This window comes from Lathyrus oleraceus, chromosome 6 (assembly GCF_024323335.1).
Source record: "Lathyrus oleraceus cultivar Zhongwan6 chromosome 6, CAAS_Psat_ZW6_1.0, whole genome shotgun sequence".
Classification (NCBI taxonomy): Eukaryota; Viridiplantae; Streptophyta; class Magnoliopsida; order Fabales; family Fabaceae; genus Lathyrus; species Lathyrus oleraceus.
This window is the reverse complement of record NC_066584.1, coordinates 66,099,486-66,115,803: the sequence shown is the minus strand read 5'-3', so window position 1 is coordinate 66,115,803 and position 16,318 is coordinate 66,099,486. Positions and strand designations below refer to the sequence as shown.

The 16,318-nt window shown below is 36.9% G+C and overlaps 1 protein-coding gene across 1 annotated transcript; it reads left to right on the top strand.

The window, feature by feature from the left end:
- The first annotated feature begins 289 nt into the window (after positions 1-289).
- On the top strand, positions 290-9,881 carry LOC127094053 (uncharacterized). The gene is made up of 3 exons (XM_051032924.1): positions 290-985; positions 1,082-1,273; positions 9,633-9,881. The coding sequence occupies exons 1-3, from the start codon at positions 290-292 to the stop codon at positions 9,879-9,881; spliced, it is 1,137 nt and encodes a 378-aa protein (XP_050888881.1).
- Positions 9,882-16,318: the final 6,437 nt, after the last annotated feature.

Genomic DNA, 16,318 nt, shown 5'->3' with positions numbered 1-16,318 from the left:
AGAGGATGAGCTTGCAAGGAATTTGGGTAAAATTGAATATGAGGAAGGGAAATTAGGGATTTGGACTCTTGAGAAATTATGGCAATTAAAAAGAAAAAATAAAATAAATAAAAATAATGTCTGCCCTTTTAAAAGAAAGAGCCACATTAATGATAAATCATTCCCTAGCTTTAAAAACAGTATCTATTCCCTTAGCACACGCTACCTAAACTCAGCAACTGCCATTTCCATTCAACTTCTAAGAAAAGCTCAGCTAGGGCAAAGAAACCTTTCTCAAAAGTCCTTCAACATGTCTCAACATCCATCGTCATCTGGTTCCAAACCCTCCCAACATGCAAAGACTTCATCCATGAAGTTTGTAGATGAAGACATAATGGACGTCACTCCTTTGTGCATGATACCGGTTGACACCACAGGTACCTCCTCCAATGCTGGAGATAAGCAAGGTAATACCTCTGGTAACTCCTCTCTTCCTAAAGACATGTATTACACTGATCGCGCTATAAGGAGACTGGTTACTAGAATACTTAGTGAAGGACATAAAGTTGAAGGGGTCTCTACCCCTCTGTCCAGAAGGGAACCCTCTCCTGAGAGAGAACCCCATGCTGATAAAGATGATGATTCATCTAGATCAGAAAAAGAGGTGGCTGCTGAAGGGCTTTGCTCTCTAGGTAAAACCCTACCTAGCAAGAAACAAAATGTGTCTCAAGAAAATATTATTGACCTGGAGGAAGAAAGCACTGAAGGAGAAGATGATCCTTTGGTTCATCTGGTTAAACCTAGCATAGCTGAGAAACTGAGAACTAAGAAAGGAAAAAGCATGGCTAAAACGAGAGCTGCTAGAGTGAAAAAGACTGCAGGAGTAGGACCCTCAAAACCATGGAGCAAGGTTGAGGTTGGAAAAAGAAAAGAAAGACGCATCTCTGATTCTGAGGAGGATGTTAAAGACGATGTCCCAGACATCTCCCCTGCAAAAAGGCAGGCTGTTTAGAAATCTCCTGGCAAGGCTGCTGCTGTCCATCTAGACAATATCTCCTTTCATTTGGAAGATGAAGCAGTAAAGTGGAAATATGTCATTCAGAGAAGAGTAGCCATTGAAAGAGAACTTGGACAAGAAGCTGTAGAGGTAAAGGAGGTTATTGATCTGATCAAAAATGCTGGACTCATAAAGACTGTGGTAACTCTACCACAATGCTATGAGGGGCTGGTTAAAGAGTTTATTGTTAATATCCCTAAGGATATTCATGATAAGAACAGCAGGGAGTCTTGCAAGGTATTTGTAAGAGGCAAATGTGTAAAATTCTCACCAAGTGTCATCAACAAGTTCCTAGGAAGAGGAATAGATGGAGGAGTAGACCTAGAAACCATAGATAATGAGGTCTGTAGGGCTATCACAGCTGGCCAAGTTAATGAATGGCCTAGTAGAAATCACTTATCAGCTGGAAAACTCAGAGTTAAATATGCCATCTTGCACAAGATTGGCTCAGCTAATTGGATTCCTACTAATCATGCCTCTACTATCTCCATCAATCTTGGAAGAATCATTCATGCTATTGGAACAAGGGTTAACTATGATTTTGGCAAGTTCATATTTGAACAAACCATTAGACATGCTTCTACAAATGCTGTGAAGTTACCCATTGCCTTCCCCTCCCTTATTTGTGGATTATCCTAAGCCAACAACCAGGGATTCTGAGCACAAGTGACATCCCAAGCAGGAGAAAATCCCCTTTGTCCATCCATTACAAGTTGTTTGAGGGAAGTCATGTCAATGATGTCATGACATCTGCCAGAAGGGAGTCTGAATCTAAAGGAAGCCTGATTGACCAACTAAAAGAGACCTGCAAAGAATTGGACAATGGTATAAGGGTGGCCTAGGCCAGAAAAGAAGCTTTAGAAGTTCTTATCTGCAGCCTGGAAAGGGAAGACACAGAAAAGGCTGATAAGGATTCAAATGCAAGACCTAAAACCCAATCCAGTGGTAACTCTGGAAGCTTGGAAAACTTTGAAGGTGTAGCTGAAGATGAAGATGAAGGTGAAGGAGATACTTCTTCTTCTGATTAATGGTTCCTACTTATATTGAAGACTGGGAGGTGTGGTGGAAGCTGGGCTGCTGTTTGGAAGGCTGTTGTCTTGATTGGTTTTTTTTGTTTTTTGTATTTTGTGGCAATCCTCTTGATGCCTGTTATGTAATATTTAGGGCTCTTAATGAGTTCTTGGGATTTGTTCATTATCTCAGCTTTCTGCTGTGTATAATGTTGGTGTGTACTTCCTGAATATTCTGTTTTAACATGCTTAATGTTATAACATCAGTTTTAAACTTTCTCTGCTAGACTAATAGACATTTATTTTGTCTGATTGGTCACCTTTGGTCAATTTTGACTAAAAAGGGGGAGAAGTGCTTGCTATGGAAGTTGGATGGGGCTGATCAGAAGGACAACTATTATTGAAAGAGGTGCACAGGTGAGGTGCACAGGTGTTGATGTTATAGCAGATGTCAGTGTGACATTCTGGCTGGTACAGGTGCTGGAGTTACAGTAGCTGTTTTTGGTGAATGTACAGATTTAGGGGGAAAAGAAGTACCCTTGTGCATTGTGCATTTGTGTGTCTTACTAGTTGCATCCATAACTAGTAATTCTGTTGATTGTTACATAGATTTAGGGGGAGGAGAAGTACCCTTGTGCATATGTGTATTACTAGTAGCCATAGCTAGTAATTGGTTTTACTTCTGCTGCTGATTAAACTACTGTTATGTGGTTTAAACTGCTGATAGTTTGCCTTGTGAACAAAAAGGACAGATATATGTTTTAGCCAAAATTTGCCAAAGGGGGAGTTTGTTGATTCTAAGTGTTGGCAGCAATTTTGGTAAAACAAAGAGTGTTCACAAGATGTCATGTGTGATGTCTTAATATAAGATATCCTATGTACCTGCTGGAGTTAAAGAACATATGCAAGCAGGATTGTTTCAGAATGCCACATAAAATAACAAGGCTTCTAATATTGGTTGTACCTGCTGGAGCTTAAATGGAAGACATGTTCATGCAGGATTGTTTCAGATGACATACACAATGTCATGATATCTGATATGGCTGTACCTGCTATAAAAAGAAATATGGATTATGCAGGATTTTTCCAGATGTCAGACCCGATGTCATGACATCCTATACACAGAACATTCAGTATGAATATCTGGTGTTTTGTGATTGCACAATTAATGGCAATCATTGGTTGATTGAAGATATGGCTAGCCGGCGCATTCTTTCAGGGATTTCAACCAGATTTACTTATTTTCCAGGGAGATCAATACAACTGTTATAAAAAGATTTGATTGGAAAATATATTTAGGGTCTTGAAGATGTCCAATGTTTCTATAAAAAGGGACTCAGAAAACCTGTTTGAACACACAACCAAGACTGAACGAAATTTAGAGAGAGAGCTAGGGTTTGTGTCTGTAGGTCATTCAAGTCATCCATTGATGATTGAATTGGACTTATTAGTCTTCTTGATCAAAGCTTTGAAGCAAGATCAAGAGTGTGTCTTCTTGATTGAAACTGTGAAGTAAAATCAAGAGTTTGTAATTGAAAAGTATTTTCTTTTCACAAGGGATTGTTGTTTAAGATCACGGGTTTGTGATTGTAAGGGAAGTGAGTGGGTTCTCATATCTAAGAGTGCTTAGGTAGAAATTGCACGGGTAGAGATTAGGTGAGAAAGACTGTAACTTGGTGAAGTGTATGAATAGTCTTTGAACTAATTCTATTATAGTGAATTTCCTTCCTGGCTTGGTAGCCTCCAGACGTAGGTGAGTTGCACCGAACTGGGTTAACAATTGCTTGTGTGATTTGCTTTTCAATTCTGTTTAATTATCCATTGTTTATAACCAGATATCAGTGATGTGACATTACCTTCGACATCTTATATCTGATACCAGAATTTCAGCCTTGCCTGCTCTTGATAGAGCATCTTCAGGTGTCTGATCATACTGAATGTTGTCATGTTCTCATGTTGCTTTTGCAACTCCGAGTTCATGGTAGCTAGCATAAGGCAAGCAACTTCATTGGCAACATCGACATGCTTCTTATAAGCATCTCTTTCTGCCTTAGGTGCAGAACTATGAAGTTCCTCTTTAGGAACAGGTTCTTCTAAGCCATACATCTTTTTATCATGCTTGAGGATAATCCTCAGATTTCGGTGCCAATCTAGAAAATTTGTCCTAGACAATTTTTATTTATCAAGGATTGATTGCAAAATGTTGTTAGAGGTGTTTGTTGTCATGGTAATCTACATGAAAAATATGAAAATATAAGTATCATTAAAATAACATATTTAATTAGGCCTTTAATTAAATATTCTCCCATTATTTTACTCAAAACTAATGACCCTCGCCATTAGATTCGAAAAATCCCGTTGGAATATTCTCTAGTGGGTCGAGATCCACATTTCACTTTGCTTTTAGTACGCGTAGGCGGATTACACAAAAATAGGTTATTTGGGTAGGAACTCCTTCCAACTGTATCTAATACAACTCTCGAATATTTTAGTTGGGTGAATAACTCCTTATTCCAATCCATCATATGGATTATTTCCAACTCTTTCTTCTAAATGTATATAATCTTATTATAATTTGTTTAGTTAAGTTTGGCCCATTATTTTAGCAATTGGATATTACAATTATCCCATTGTACCTTACTAATATAGAACATGCACCTCTCGCAGGTGAAACCTAAATTATTCGATACTAGTCTTGATGCGTGCTAAAACTTGAAAAGCATAAACTTAATATTTAGTTTGAGGGAATTTGCAATTATTTTGATATCACCGACTTATTTATCATATAAATCGTCTCTCACATGGATCAACATGCATACAAAATGAGACAGTTATGACCCCTAGCGCAATTGTTCTCCCAAGCTAATGAGAGAACCTAAGCTAACCTAATAACGATCTAAGCTTCTCCAAGCAATATCTTCAAGGTTGTCCTCCTCTGATGTTGTATTCTTCTATTTCTTCATAACATTACTTTACATAAAAGAAACTCGTTTTACATACGAGGGATTGAGATGAGAAAAGAAGTTACATTAAGAGATTAAAAGAGAGGCATGACACGCAGGTCGTATTTTAAAATCCCAAAAACAAAATAAAGGAAAACTAAGGTCATAATTGATCACCACAAGACAATAATAATAAACAAATTATTATTATTAATTTAAATTCTGTTAATTAAATAAACCAAATTAAATTTCGGCGATTTATCAGACTACGTAGAGTTAGTCGGGGGTTCTGCTGCCCGGTCAGCGCCTCGATGCAAAATTTTAATGAACAATTCATTTGAAATTTACGTCGTTTTTCGCATCAACACTTGATACTTTAAACCACAACTCTTGTGCAGTCACAACCCTAATCGCATAACTCTTTGAAAGCACAACCCTTGTACCATCATGAACCCTAATGCTGCAATTTCATATTGTCAAACATACCTCAATTGATAATTTAGTATGATTGATCGACATGTCATTGATTCACCATATAATGTTAGATTCCGAAGCAAATGACCATTGATCACTCAAAGGAATGACAATCATTAATTGTTTGAATCAACGAAATAGAAACAGTATATCATATATACCATATTTTGCATCAGAATTACTTATATCATATATATAAATTGATCGATCTCATTTGTGTAACCTATAGACGATCGATGTATCACTGCTTCACCATACTAACGTCGGATTCCGAAGCATAGTCAACATCAATCATCCAAATCAGACACACATGATGCCAAATTTAATTACTCGTTTATTATTTAATTCATTTTGTCTTTTAATCGTATTAATACAGAAAATAACCAACTATCAGATGCATGGTTTCGTAAATGGCTCTGATGCCACTGAAGGAAAATTGCGATCCAAAATTCAGCGGAAATTAAAATTTTTCCTTTAGTGATCCTTACGAATGAGCATGATCAGTGATAGAAATCGTTACCTCTTGTGGAGATTGAAACCTTTGATGCAGACCTAAGGAGTGATCACAACGTTGAATGATGACAACGCCTCTATTTAGTCCATATGAATGGATTCCTTCAGTCTCAGTGCTAGCTGCTATAAATGAAGGCTTTGAGTGTATGTGTGTGTGTGTGTGTGTGTGTGTGTGCGTGTGTGTGTGTGATAGAGAGAGAGAGAGAGAGACAGAGAGAGAGAGAGAGAGAGAGAGAAATGAAATTTCATCCAGTGAAATGCTTCTTCACAAGGGTTCTATTTCTAGAACCACTTGTATGGGCTGCAAGCTAAAAAGCCCACTTAAGTGTGTGTGACCCATATCTTATGGTATACCTAAAATTACTTAAGCGCATGGTATGTTACCATATTTCGTATTCTACTTAAGTGCATCGTACCTTACGATGTTCTATAGTTCACTTAAGTGCACCGTACCTTATGGTGTTTCTTATTTACTTTATTTCTCAACAATCCATCCTTTTGTGTGTGACCCTGTAGGTTTTTGCAACATTGGAAATTATATTAAATCACATATTTAACATAATAAACAGTGAGCGATATCTAACAACACATCACTGCTACCCAAGACACAAATGTGTCATGTGATCTAACAAATCCCTTTTTGTGATAATACATGTGTGTAGAATTTACTCTTTTTACCCTTATGTCTATATTGCACACAAGGCATATACCGTGTCATCCTTGTCCAGATCAATATTGGACCCTTAGACATTTATCTTGTTATGCAGAATGGGTAAATTACACCTAGGTCACTCATGTCCCTCAGCATGCTTTGTGGAGTACCCATAAACTGTCTTTATGGTCATCCAGTTACGAACAATGTTTGATCAGTAATAAAGCACTCGACTCTACATCTAGGGTCAATAGTGGTTTCAGGTTGAAGGGTGGTATACACCACTATCACCATGAGAATAACTTATGAAACTTTGCATAACATTCTATACAGTATTCTCATAGCGGGTCAATCCAACATAAATATTACTCCTAATATTCATACCTATGTTAAAGACTTGATAACTCATTATCCATGATCCATGATATGTGATCATCAGTCTATGTAAATAATAGTCTTAATGCTTTAACTTTATCCCACTTTTTAACAAAGCTCGACTATAGATACTTTAAGAATAGTGTCCTTATGTTTAATGAGATCTCATGATCAAGTCACACTTGCTACATTAAATGGACTAGCTATTCTAGGGACTTTATTAAACAAACATAATAAAGAAAAAGCATTTTATTAATAATAAATAATCCTATACAAGTACCGAAAGTATTGGCCTCTAGGACTTACACCAACACCTATTATGTTGACTTTGCCTTCTAACATTCTAACACCTAACATTTAACTGATAAACCTCTAGAACTTTACATTCTTGCAACTTCTATTATTGCAATTTACTTTTATGTCTCATTCATCATCACACTTCATATATTATTCATCTTGTCTTATTTATCTTATGCTTCTTATCTTGTGTTTGGTTGGCTTGACAATATCAATGAATCAAAACATGATAAAATGGATAAACATGATTCTTAAGACTTAGGTTTGACTTGGAGTGAGGATGCACACTTTGTACTTTGGACTTAGTACTTTGACCTTTTCCAGATCTAACACTCATTGATCTCTTGATCCCTTTCACCTTTCTAACCTATCGAAATTATGTTTTTGTGATCTTGTCATTTGTTCATTGCCTTATACCTTTTCTTATAACATTCATCTATTTAGGTTAGCACACATTTGCACACACATGGGTTTCTCTTGGGCTACCTAACAATGAGACTAGGCTCAGTACACTTGGACCCACATGGCTTTCTCTTAGGCTACCTAATAATTAGACCCTAGGTTAGTCTTTGTATGATCATGCATTTTATGTTTTTATCCATCTCATTACTCTGATTTAGCTTGATCAAATTCTATTTGATCAAACAGATCCCTTACTTTTGCACATTTTCCCTTTGTCTTTGTCCAGTGACCATAAGTCCCTTGGTCACTTGATTGGGCTTACCTCTGTTGTGTTGGAGCTCAGCTTCCCAACAAGTACAATACTTCAGGAAAGGCATGAATCATCTGCATGATCCCCATAAAGCATCATTGGGAACATGCTTTAATAACTTGTCAGACATTGACAAGGATTGTATCCCATGTGCCTTAAGCAATGGAGAAGGTATGAGAGGGAGAATTCATATCCTCATTCTGAATATTTTTGGTACGAGACGAATGACCTAGTTGCTCAGAGTATTTACCTTTTTTCATAGACTTTAGTGCAATTTCAGTTAATTCACTTTCAAGTCTACAACTATTCATGTGGCTCCTCTTTTCAACTCTATTTGGTTTAAACACCATTCTAATTTCCTTCTTAGTATACACCTCTATGGTTAACCCCCTCCTTTTCGGAAACACCTTTATGGTTAACCTCCTTCATTTTGGGACACACCTTTATGGTTAACCCCCTTTCTTCTAGGTTGACACCTTCATGGTTATACACCCCTCTCTTGGCTTTGACACCATTCCCTTACCATGTCAGTCTCAGTGCTTTGGTAAGAACCTTGTCATGTCAGTCCCAGTGCTTTGACAAGTTCTGGTTTTCATTCCCTTACCATGCTAGTCCCAGTTCTTTGGTAATCCTTCCTTTTTGGTCTAAACACCACTCTCAATCTCTCTCTTTCTTTCAGTCTTAGTCCTCCGGACTACGGAGCTCTAACTTCCTCATTGCACTATGAGGATACATATGCACGAGGATGTTAATCCTTGGTGAGAAATTTTCTTTCTTTTCCCCCTTTCTCTCTCTGGTTCCACGAACGTTGAGGCTCTAACTTTCTCATTGCACCATGAGAATACGCAAGCATGAGGGCCCCAATCCTCCTCGAGCACCCTTTTCCTAACCCATTTTTTTGTTTTGCAGGTACATGAAGATAGCAACACCCATCCAAGCAAGAGCATTCAAAATGGTTCCCATGGAGAACCATGGATGTGAGGGGTGCTAATACCTTCCCCTTGCATAACCGACTTCCTCACTTGTTTTTCTATTCCCCTAGGGTTTTATCGATATTTTCCCTTCCCTCTTTTAGGATAAATAAAATTTGGTGGCGACTATGTTGTATGTTCGACCGTGTGATGCATTCGAGTATATATCGGCTCACTTTAGTCATAAGAGAAATAAGTTCGTAAAGATGAAGATGGTGGATGCCACTATAGAGCAGAATGTTGAATACCATGTTTCAGACATCATAGAAGATATGTTAGAATATAACTAAACCTTAGGGTTGTTGCATGAGTTCTAATCTCAATATTGAAAAAGGAGGTAGTTATGAAGCTTACCATCCTAAGAAGCAAAATAGTATATTACATAAGACGGTTTAACCTCTTACTCATACTTCTGATTTACCACATATGGACTGTATAATACTCAAGCAAGAGTTTGTCATTTAAGGGAAGGTTGATGGTCAGGCTGGAGGTCCTCCCAACATTGAACAACCAATAGTGGTTCAGAAGAAGGAAATGAAATAGAAGAGAAATTTTGGCATTCCTTATCATTTGGCTGGAGTTTTTTTAACCAAAAACATGATAGTGTGTTTGGTAAAACTATAATTGGTGTTACTCTTAATGTGTTAAAGTCCAGCCACATGCTATTTGACAAGAAATATTTTCCAGATCTTGCTCTCCACAATATTCCACATGTTAATAAATCTGATTTGGATGTTGGTGGAACTATGATTGATGTCTCACTTATGTATCGGCGTATGAGAAATCATCATCTCATTCACATGGTTGTTGGTGAAGAATCCGAGGAATCCAATGTGGAAAATCAAGATGTTGATAAAGATGTGCAAGACATCGTGTCTGACATGTTGTCAGAATCTTAAATGCTTAAGGAGGATATTGATCATACCCATGAAGATGTTGAGGTTGATTCTACTAAGGGAGATAAGGGTGTTGTCAATACACATGATCATGTGGAGACATTATGTGACTATATGTTAAGTAAGGATGACAACTTACTTTTGGGTTATGCTTATAGTAACAAAGTCTAGGGATTTTTTTACGAAGGTCATACATTCTATAGATGATATGACTCCCCAAAATGATAAAGATTTTGATCTCAATAGTGTTGATTGTAGCGGGAAATTCATGATTATCAAGCTATGGATAAGCTAGAGATCAAATAACATGAGTCACCACTGCGCTTTTATTGTTTCCTAGGGAAAAGGGAAAAAGTACGAACAAAACCCAAAAAGTAAGAAGTTTTCAAATCAAAACTAATAAAATGTCAGAGATTACAGGTTAGGGGGTTAATTACACAGAGGGAAGGTGTTAGCACCCAAAGTGTCATAGGTACTCCTAGGGAGCCCTTTTCGTGTGCATATGTACTTGGTACAAAGTGATGTTTACAAACAAATAGAGTGGGGGGATGAGAAAAGAATTCATTAATTATATTTTTGTCTTTGACAAGACCTTCGGTCTTGTGCCTACGTACCAACATAAAAATGAGGGATCAAAACCTCGTAGTTCGTGATACAAATTTCAAAGTGGATGGATTGTTTTTAACGAAAATTAAGTTTCAAAGGCACAAAGGCCTAAAAATGGTTTGAATGAGTTAGTTCTTTTTGACTTTTCGAAAGTTTAAGTCAAGTATAGTTATGTCTATTTACAAGTTTGATTTAAGAAAAGGAGTTTGAAAATGCAATGGCATAAGGCCAAGGTTTCTATCTTTTTGCAAAAGTGGTCAAAGTTAAGAACAAAAGTAGTTCACACAAAGAAGATTTTGAAAAATGGGGGGCAGAGATTTTGAAATTAAAGAAGTGGGGAGAAGATGAGGAGACTATCATATGTACAAAATTAAAAGTTTAGAGTTGAAAAGATCTGACCAAATGGGCAGCAATCCAATAGATAAGAATGTCAATAGAAACCTAGAATTCCCTTGGACTTTTAGAATCAAGCAACACACAAATGCACAATTATATTATCTTGAAGAGCAAGGCATTAAATAAATATGTTCACATCCAAGCTTATCCATTCCATGATCTTCTCCAAAATAGTCCATGTAACAAATGAATTCCACAAGTCACAGATTCAAAATAACAGCTTCACAATGATCATGTTACAGATGAACTTAGAGAGATCTCGAATGACATATCAGATGAAGTTCAAATTGCAAGCACTTGGTTTCTTAATAAGTTGGCATTGGCCAAGTCCTTTAGCATAGGAAGGTTGCCTAGGTTCTAAGTCCATTTGTCCAAGATCAAGCCAACAGTCCACACAAAAGTCTTTTAGGGTTTTTGTTATTGTTATGTACATTAATGGTCAAAGACCACACAAACAAGCAACGTATACACAAACAAGATATATCACACAATATGGTCCAATTGGACAAAGTGAAAATTGCATTAACATAAACAATTAGAATAATATGAACAATGGAAAATGAATAGGGGGCAAAAATTAAATGGCATTAACGTAAACGACTTGAAATTGAAAGTTAATTGTTAATGAGTTAGAAGTTAGTATTATTTTGCTTTTGCTTTTCATTTTCAAGACATTCTTTGGAGAACACTCAACCCACTTATCACAAGCATGAATCCTTGAGCCAAAACATCTTCCAAAGGAAGGAAAGAAGGCCAACTTTCCACACAATACCATGAAGGATGGGAGACTAGCAATCTCACTAACTAGAATGCTTATGCCTTTTATGTCACAAATTTAGTGCTATGTTAAGCAATCGTAATTGGTGTTAATGCATGTTAGAGACATAGTATAACGGACTATGCTCATGAAACATACCACACAAAAAAAGAATATGCAAAAGGTGTGGCCTAATTTCATCCATACGCATGTTAATTTTTCAATCAACCAGCATTAGGACTTTGAGATGTCATAGGCCAAATGGAATGAATGAATGAAGAAAGGGAATGAGATGAAGAGGGAGGGGAATCGATCAAAACACAAATTGGTCAAAGGAGGACTTTTACCAAATTAATATCATCCATTCATTTTGGGAGATGGAATGTACATTCCATCAATCCCCTAAATCCAATGATATTAATTTGACAAATTCAAATCAACCTTGACCAAGGCCCAACAACAAGAGTCAAACATAAACAAGCCATCACAATTGGTCAACAATTTTATTTGGCATTTATTCAAATTAAAATACTAAAATAGTGCTTTTAAATTAAATATGGTTTGTCCAATTCCTAAAATCTCATCAAAACACCAAGGAAATGGCCATGAGATTTATCAAAGGTCAAACAAGGTCAAAGGACCTTGGAGAAAAAATTTCATAATTTTTGGACATTTAAAAATATTTTTAAACAATTAAAAACAAATGCAAAATCAATTAATTCATGAAAAATATTAATAATGATACAAAAAATAATTTTAATTCAGAATATGAAAGAGAAAAATATTTGAAAGTCCCATATTTTTTTGGATCAATATTGAATTTAATATGAATTATTGAAAATAATGCAATTAAAATGAAAATTAAAATATCAGAAAAAACGTAGACCACTTGATCTCCCTCATTAATTGAGGTGGCAGATTAAGTGGCCAGAGACACGCGTTCCACCGTGTACATGAGTCAGCGCGCCATAACATTGGTATTCAAAAGGAACGATCGTGATTAAAACAAATTACATGGATCTTGTGGTTGTGAGAGATGTCAGCACATCGCTGGAGTTGTAGCTTCGGTCTTCTTATCCGTTGGACCTCACCGGACTGGTCCACCATCAACCATCACCTAAATTAAAAAGAAGGACATGATTTCAAAGTAAAAATGGCACCGAGTTCAAATCTGGCCTCAATTCACTCTAACTCCGAGTATATTGAGGGATACATGGAGTTGAAATTTGAGGTACATGAACTGAGTTGCTTCGATTTAGCCTCAAAGCAACTCAATCTTCTTGCCTACATTGGTAGCACTTCAGAAAACCAAAGAATCAATAGAATTGAGCAAGAATTTGAGAGAATCAAAGAGATCAAAATTTCTGGAAATTACCTTCAATGGAGGTCTGGATTCAACTGATCTTGATCTTGCTCGTGCTTGATCTTACTCCAAATGCTTGCAGAAGAAGGATTGAATGCTTAAAATGTTGTGGATTCTTGGAGATTTGAATTTCAAGACAGTGGAAATTCAACCTCAAATTCAAATGAATTTCTCAAGTTTATCCTTTGCAAAGTGAGGGTTAGAGATGGGGGATCAAAGCTAGCATGAATGTGTGTTCATTGCTGAGCATATGTGGCTCTATTTATAGCTGAAACCGTTGATATTTGCACACTTGAAATCACTTTCCAAATTTGGTCATTGATGATGCATGGGTGCATGGGCGCGCATAGGCCCATAAAATTATTGCCACAAGTCCATAAATGAATGTTAGATAGTCTGAATTCAGCTTGGATTGCAAGGCAAGGGTACATTTGGATTTGAAGTTTGATCTTTGCCAAGTGATGACACCATTTTCATGACATGCGCAGCCTATGCATTCCTTGTCCAAAATGAATTAATTTGAGCTCTCTGGAATGGTGAGATCAAGAGGAACAAATTTCATGTTCAACACTTTTCCAATTGAAGCTTGTATCATGACGAATTTTGAGGTGGAAGTTTGGAAATTTCAACATGTTGAAAATTTGTCTAAGTGTCAAGTCATATATCTCAATATTCCACCTTGCTTAACTTTTTATGTAAGCTTCAAATGAGAAAAGTGTCTTTATCAAAGTTGTATCTCTTTCAAATACCTTAAAAATGGTCATCAATTTCATGTCATTTGGATTTGAAATGATAGAGTTATGCATTTTTGATGTTTGGAAAAATCACTTGTTCAATGGCATAGGTCAAAAGTGACCTATAATGTAACCTTATATCACATGCTCAAAAAAGTTGAATTAGCTCTCACTACAAACATAAAAGTTGAAGTAGACATCTTGAATTTGATTGTGCAACTTGGAAATCTTTCATCTCATAAAAGTTGAGCAAGTTATGGCCTTGAGAAGTTGACTTTCAAATTAGGGTTTAGACAAAATGACCTATAATGTTTCAACATAAAAAATGATTTTCCAAGCAAAACTAGCTCTAGGTCTTAACATGAAAGTTGTTTGGAATGTCATTTAGAGTAATTTTCCCTTGGAATCATTTTAATATGGTGAAAATTGTAGGAGATAGGATCTAGGGAGACCCAGTTCTGATCAGATGACTTCATCTAGCCAACCACGATCAACCAATTTGCTAACTTCCAATTCCTTTGACTTTATTGGCTCATGGTAGATCATATATGCATAAGATGATGAATTTTGAAGTTTCCTTTGAGAAATTTGATCAATTGGTGAGATAGCTTGTTGGAGAAGTTACTCAAGATACCCCGTCAAACTAGGGTTTCCAAGGCAAATCAACCTCAAACTCTTGAAGAGAAATTGATCAATATAACATATAGGAATCATTGGGACTCATATATGATACTCATAACCATTCTTGGATCAATTCTTGGTTGTGCTCTTTGTTCATTAGGGTCTCAAACCCTAGATGTGAACTTGATGAATCAATTAGATCATGTCCTTCCTACAAAAGAGTTAGGCAAATGCAAAGACATATTTTTGATATTTTGGTTAGTGAAATGATAAAATACAAGTATGATATAATCACGAAGTGCTTGGTGATCTCTCCCAAAATAAACCCAATGAAAGAGGGGTAAGGAGGATGCCAAGATATGATCCCAATGCTAATGCTTATGATGGAATTGTATGAGGGATCTTAGGGTCAAGATTGGGGTCTGACAACTACCCTTATTTAAGGACATTCTAACTGAGGAGGTGTAGGTTAAAATCTTCGGCTCGACTCAGTAGAATGGGCTTAAATAACAACGTTGAGAAACAAATTTTTGTCCCTAAGAGACCTCATGATGCATATGACATGAATGCAAAAGTTAATGCTCTGGGGGAAATATTGCCACAAAGGAAAAAGAAATCAGAAAAACCAAAAATCCACAGGAGCATAATGCATTCCGTAAGGAAAATTCGCTGGGGAGACAGAGACTCTAGGGGGATAAAAGGATTTATGCATAGGCGAGGCTACATCTTAAAACTACGGGGGACTAGAGGAATTCCATACGAAATGGAAAGACTCAGCCGGGGAAATAACAACATCTGCAGGGGATACGAGTAAGTCAGGAGAAAACTGAAGTACTTGAATCATGCAGGAAAAGCGATTTCACTAAGGAAACGCGCACTCAACTCAACTAGGGAAGAAATAAACTTCAACACAAGAGGAGTAGAAATTTATTGTCTATTGATCAGTCACCATTTATAGTAAGTTTTCATTACTGATCCGACGCAAAACAGAGACATTTGATACACTGTGCAAGCATTTAAGGTACAATTCGAGTAGTTTTACTTCCGTTATGTTATTTGCGCATTTTTAATATTTATTATGTTTTAATTTGTTTATCTTGATTTTATGCGTGAGATAGCTGTGTTTTTGTCATACAAATCCAAGTAGACGAACCGGAGAACTCAGAACACGACAGTGCAAAGTCCGATATGCAAAGGAGCAGAAAATCCCAGTACAGGAGACCTGACACGGCCACCCGTGTCACCTGACACGGGCCGTGTCAGGCAAGGGAAGCAGAAGAAGAAAAATAGTAGCCTGACACGGCTACCCGTGTCAGGCAGAAATCCCAACCGTGTTAGGAGTTCCAGGGGCGTGTCAGGAGAAGCAGTAGGCTGACACGGCCACCCGTGTTAGCTGACACGGGCTGTGTCAGCCCAAGCCCAATATTTCCAATTTTCTTGGGCTTTTCATTCTTCGGGCTTTGTGGAGACATTTGTGGACCTGTCCAACTGCTGCTGGGAACTTTCATTATAAAAAGAGGTATTCTACCAAAGGAAAAATCATCTTGGAATACAGCAAACCACAGTATTGTGAAACAATTAAGTATTACAGAGATCAAGGCATTTGGAGAGCTGAAGAGATTCATGAGCGGGAGCGATTGAAGATCAAAGTCATCCAATTACTTGTAATGTGTAATTTTTCTTTTGAATTTGTTTTAAACAATAGTAGTAGTTAAACCCCTTAATGTTAGGGGGTGTCCCTGATTTTGAATTGTAATGAATTTGAGTTTACATTTGCATTTATAATATTTTGGTTACGGTAACCGTTTGATGTTTTTATTGCTTTCTCTTTCGGACCAATTGAGATTGATCTATGGTTATCACTTAGGCTGGACCACCAGTGATAAGGTTTTCATCAGGTTACTCTGCAGTAGATATCACCTAGGACTAGGGATACCATGTATGAACCAGAGCATTCTTGATA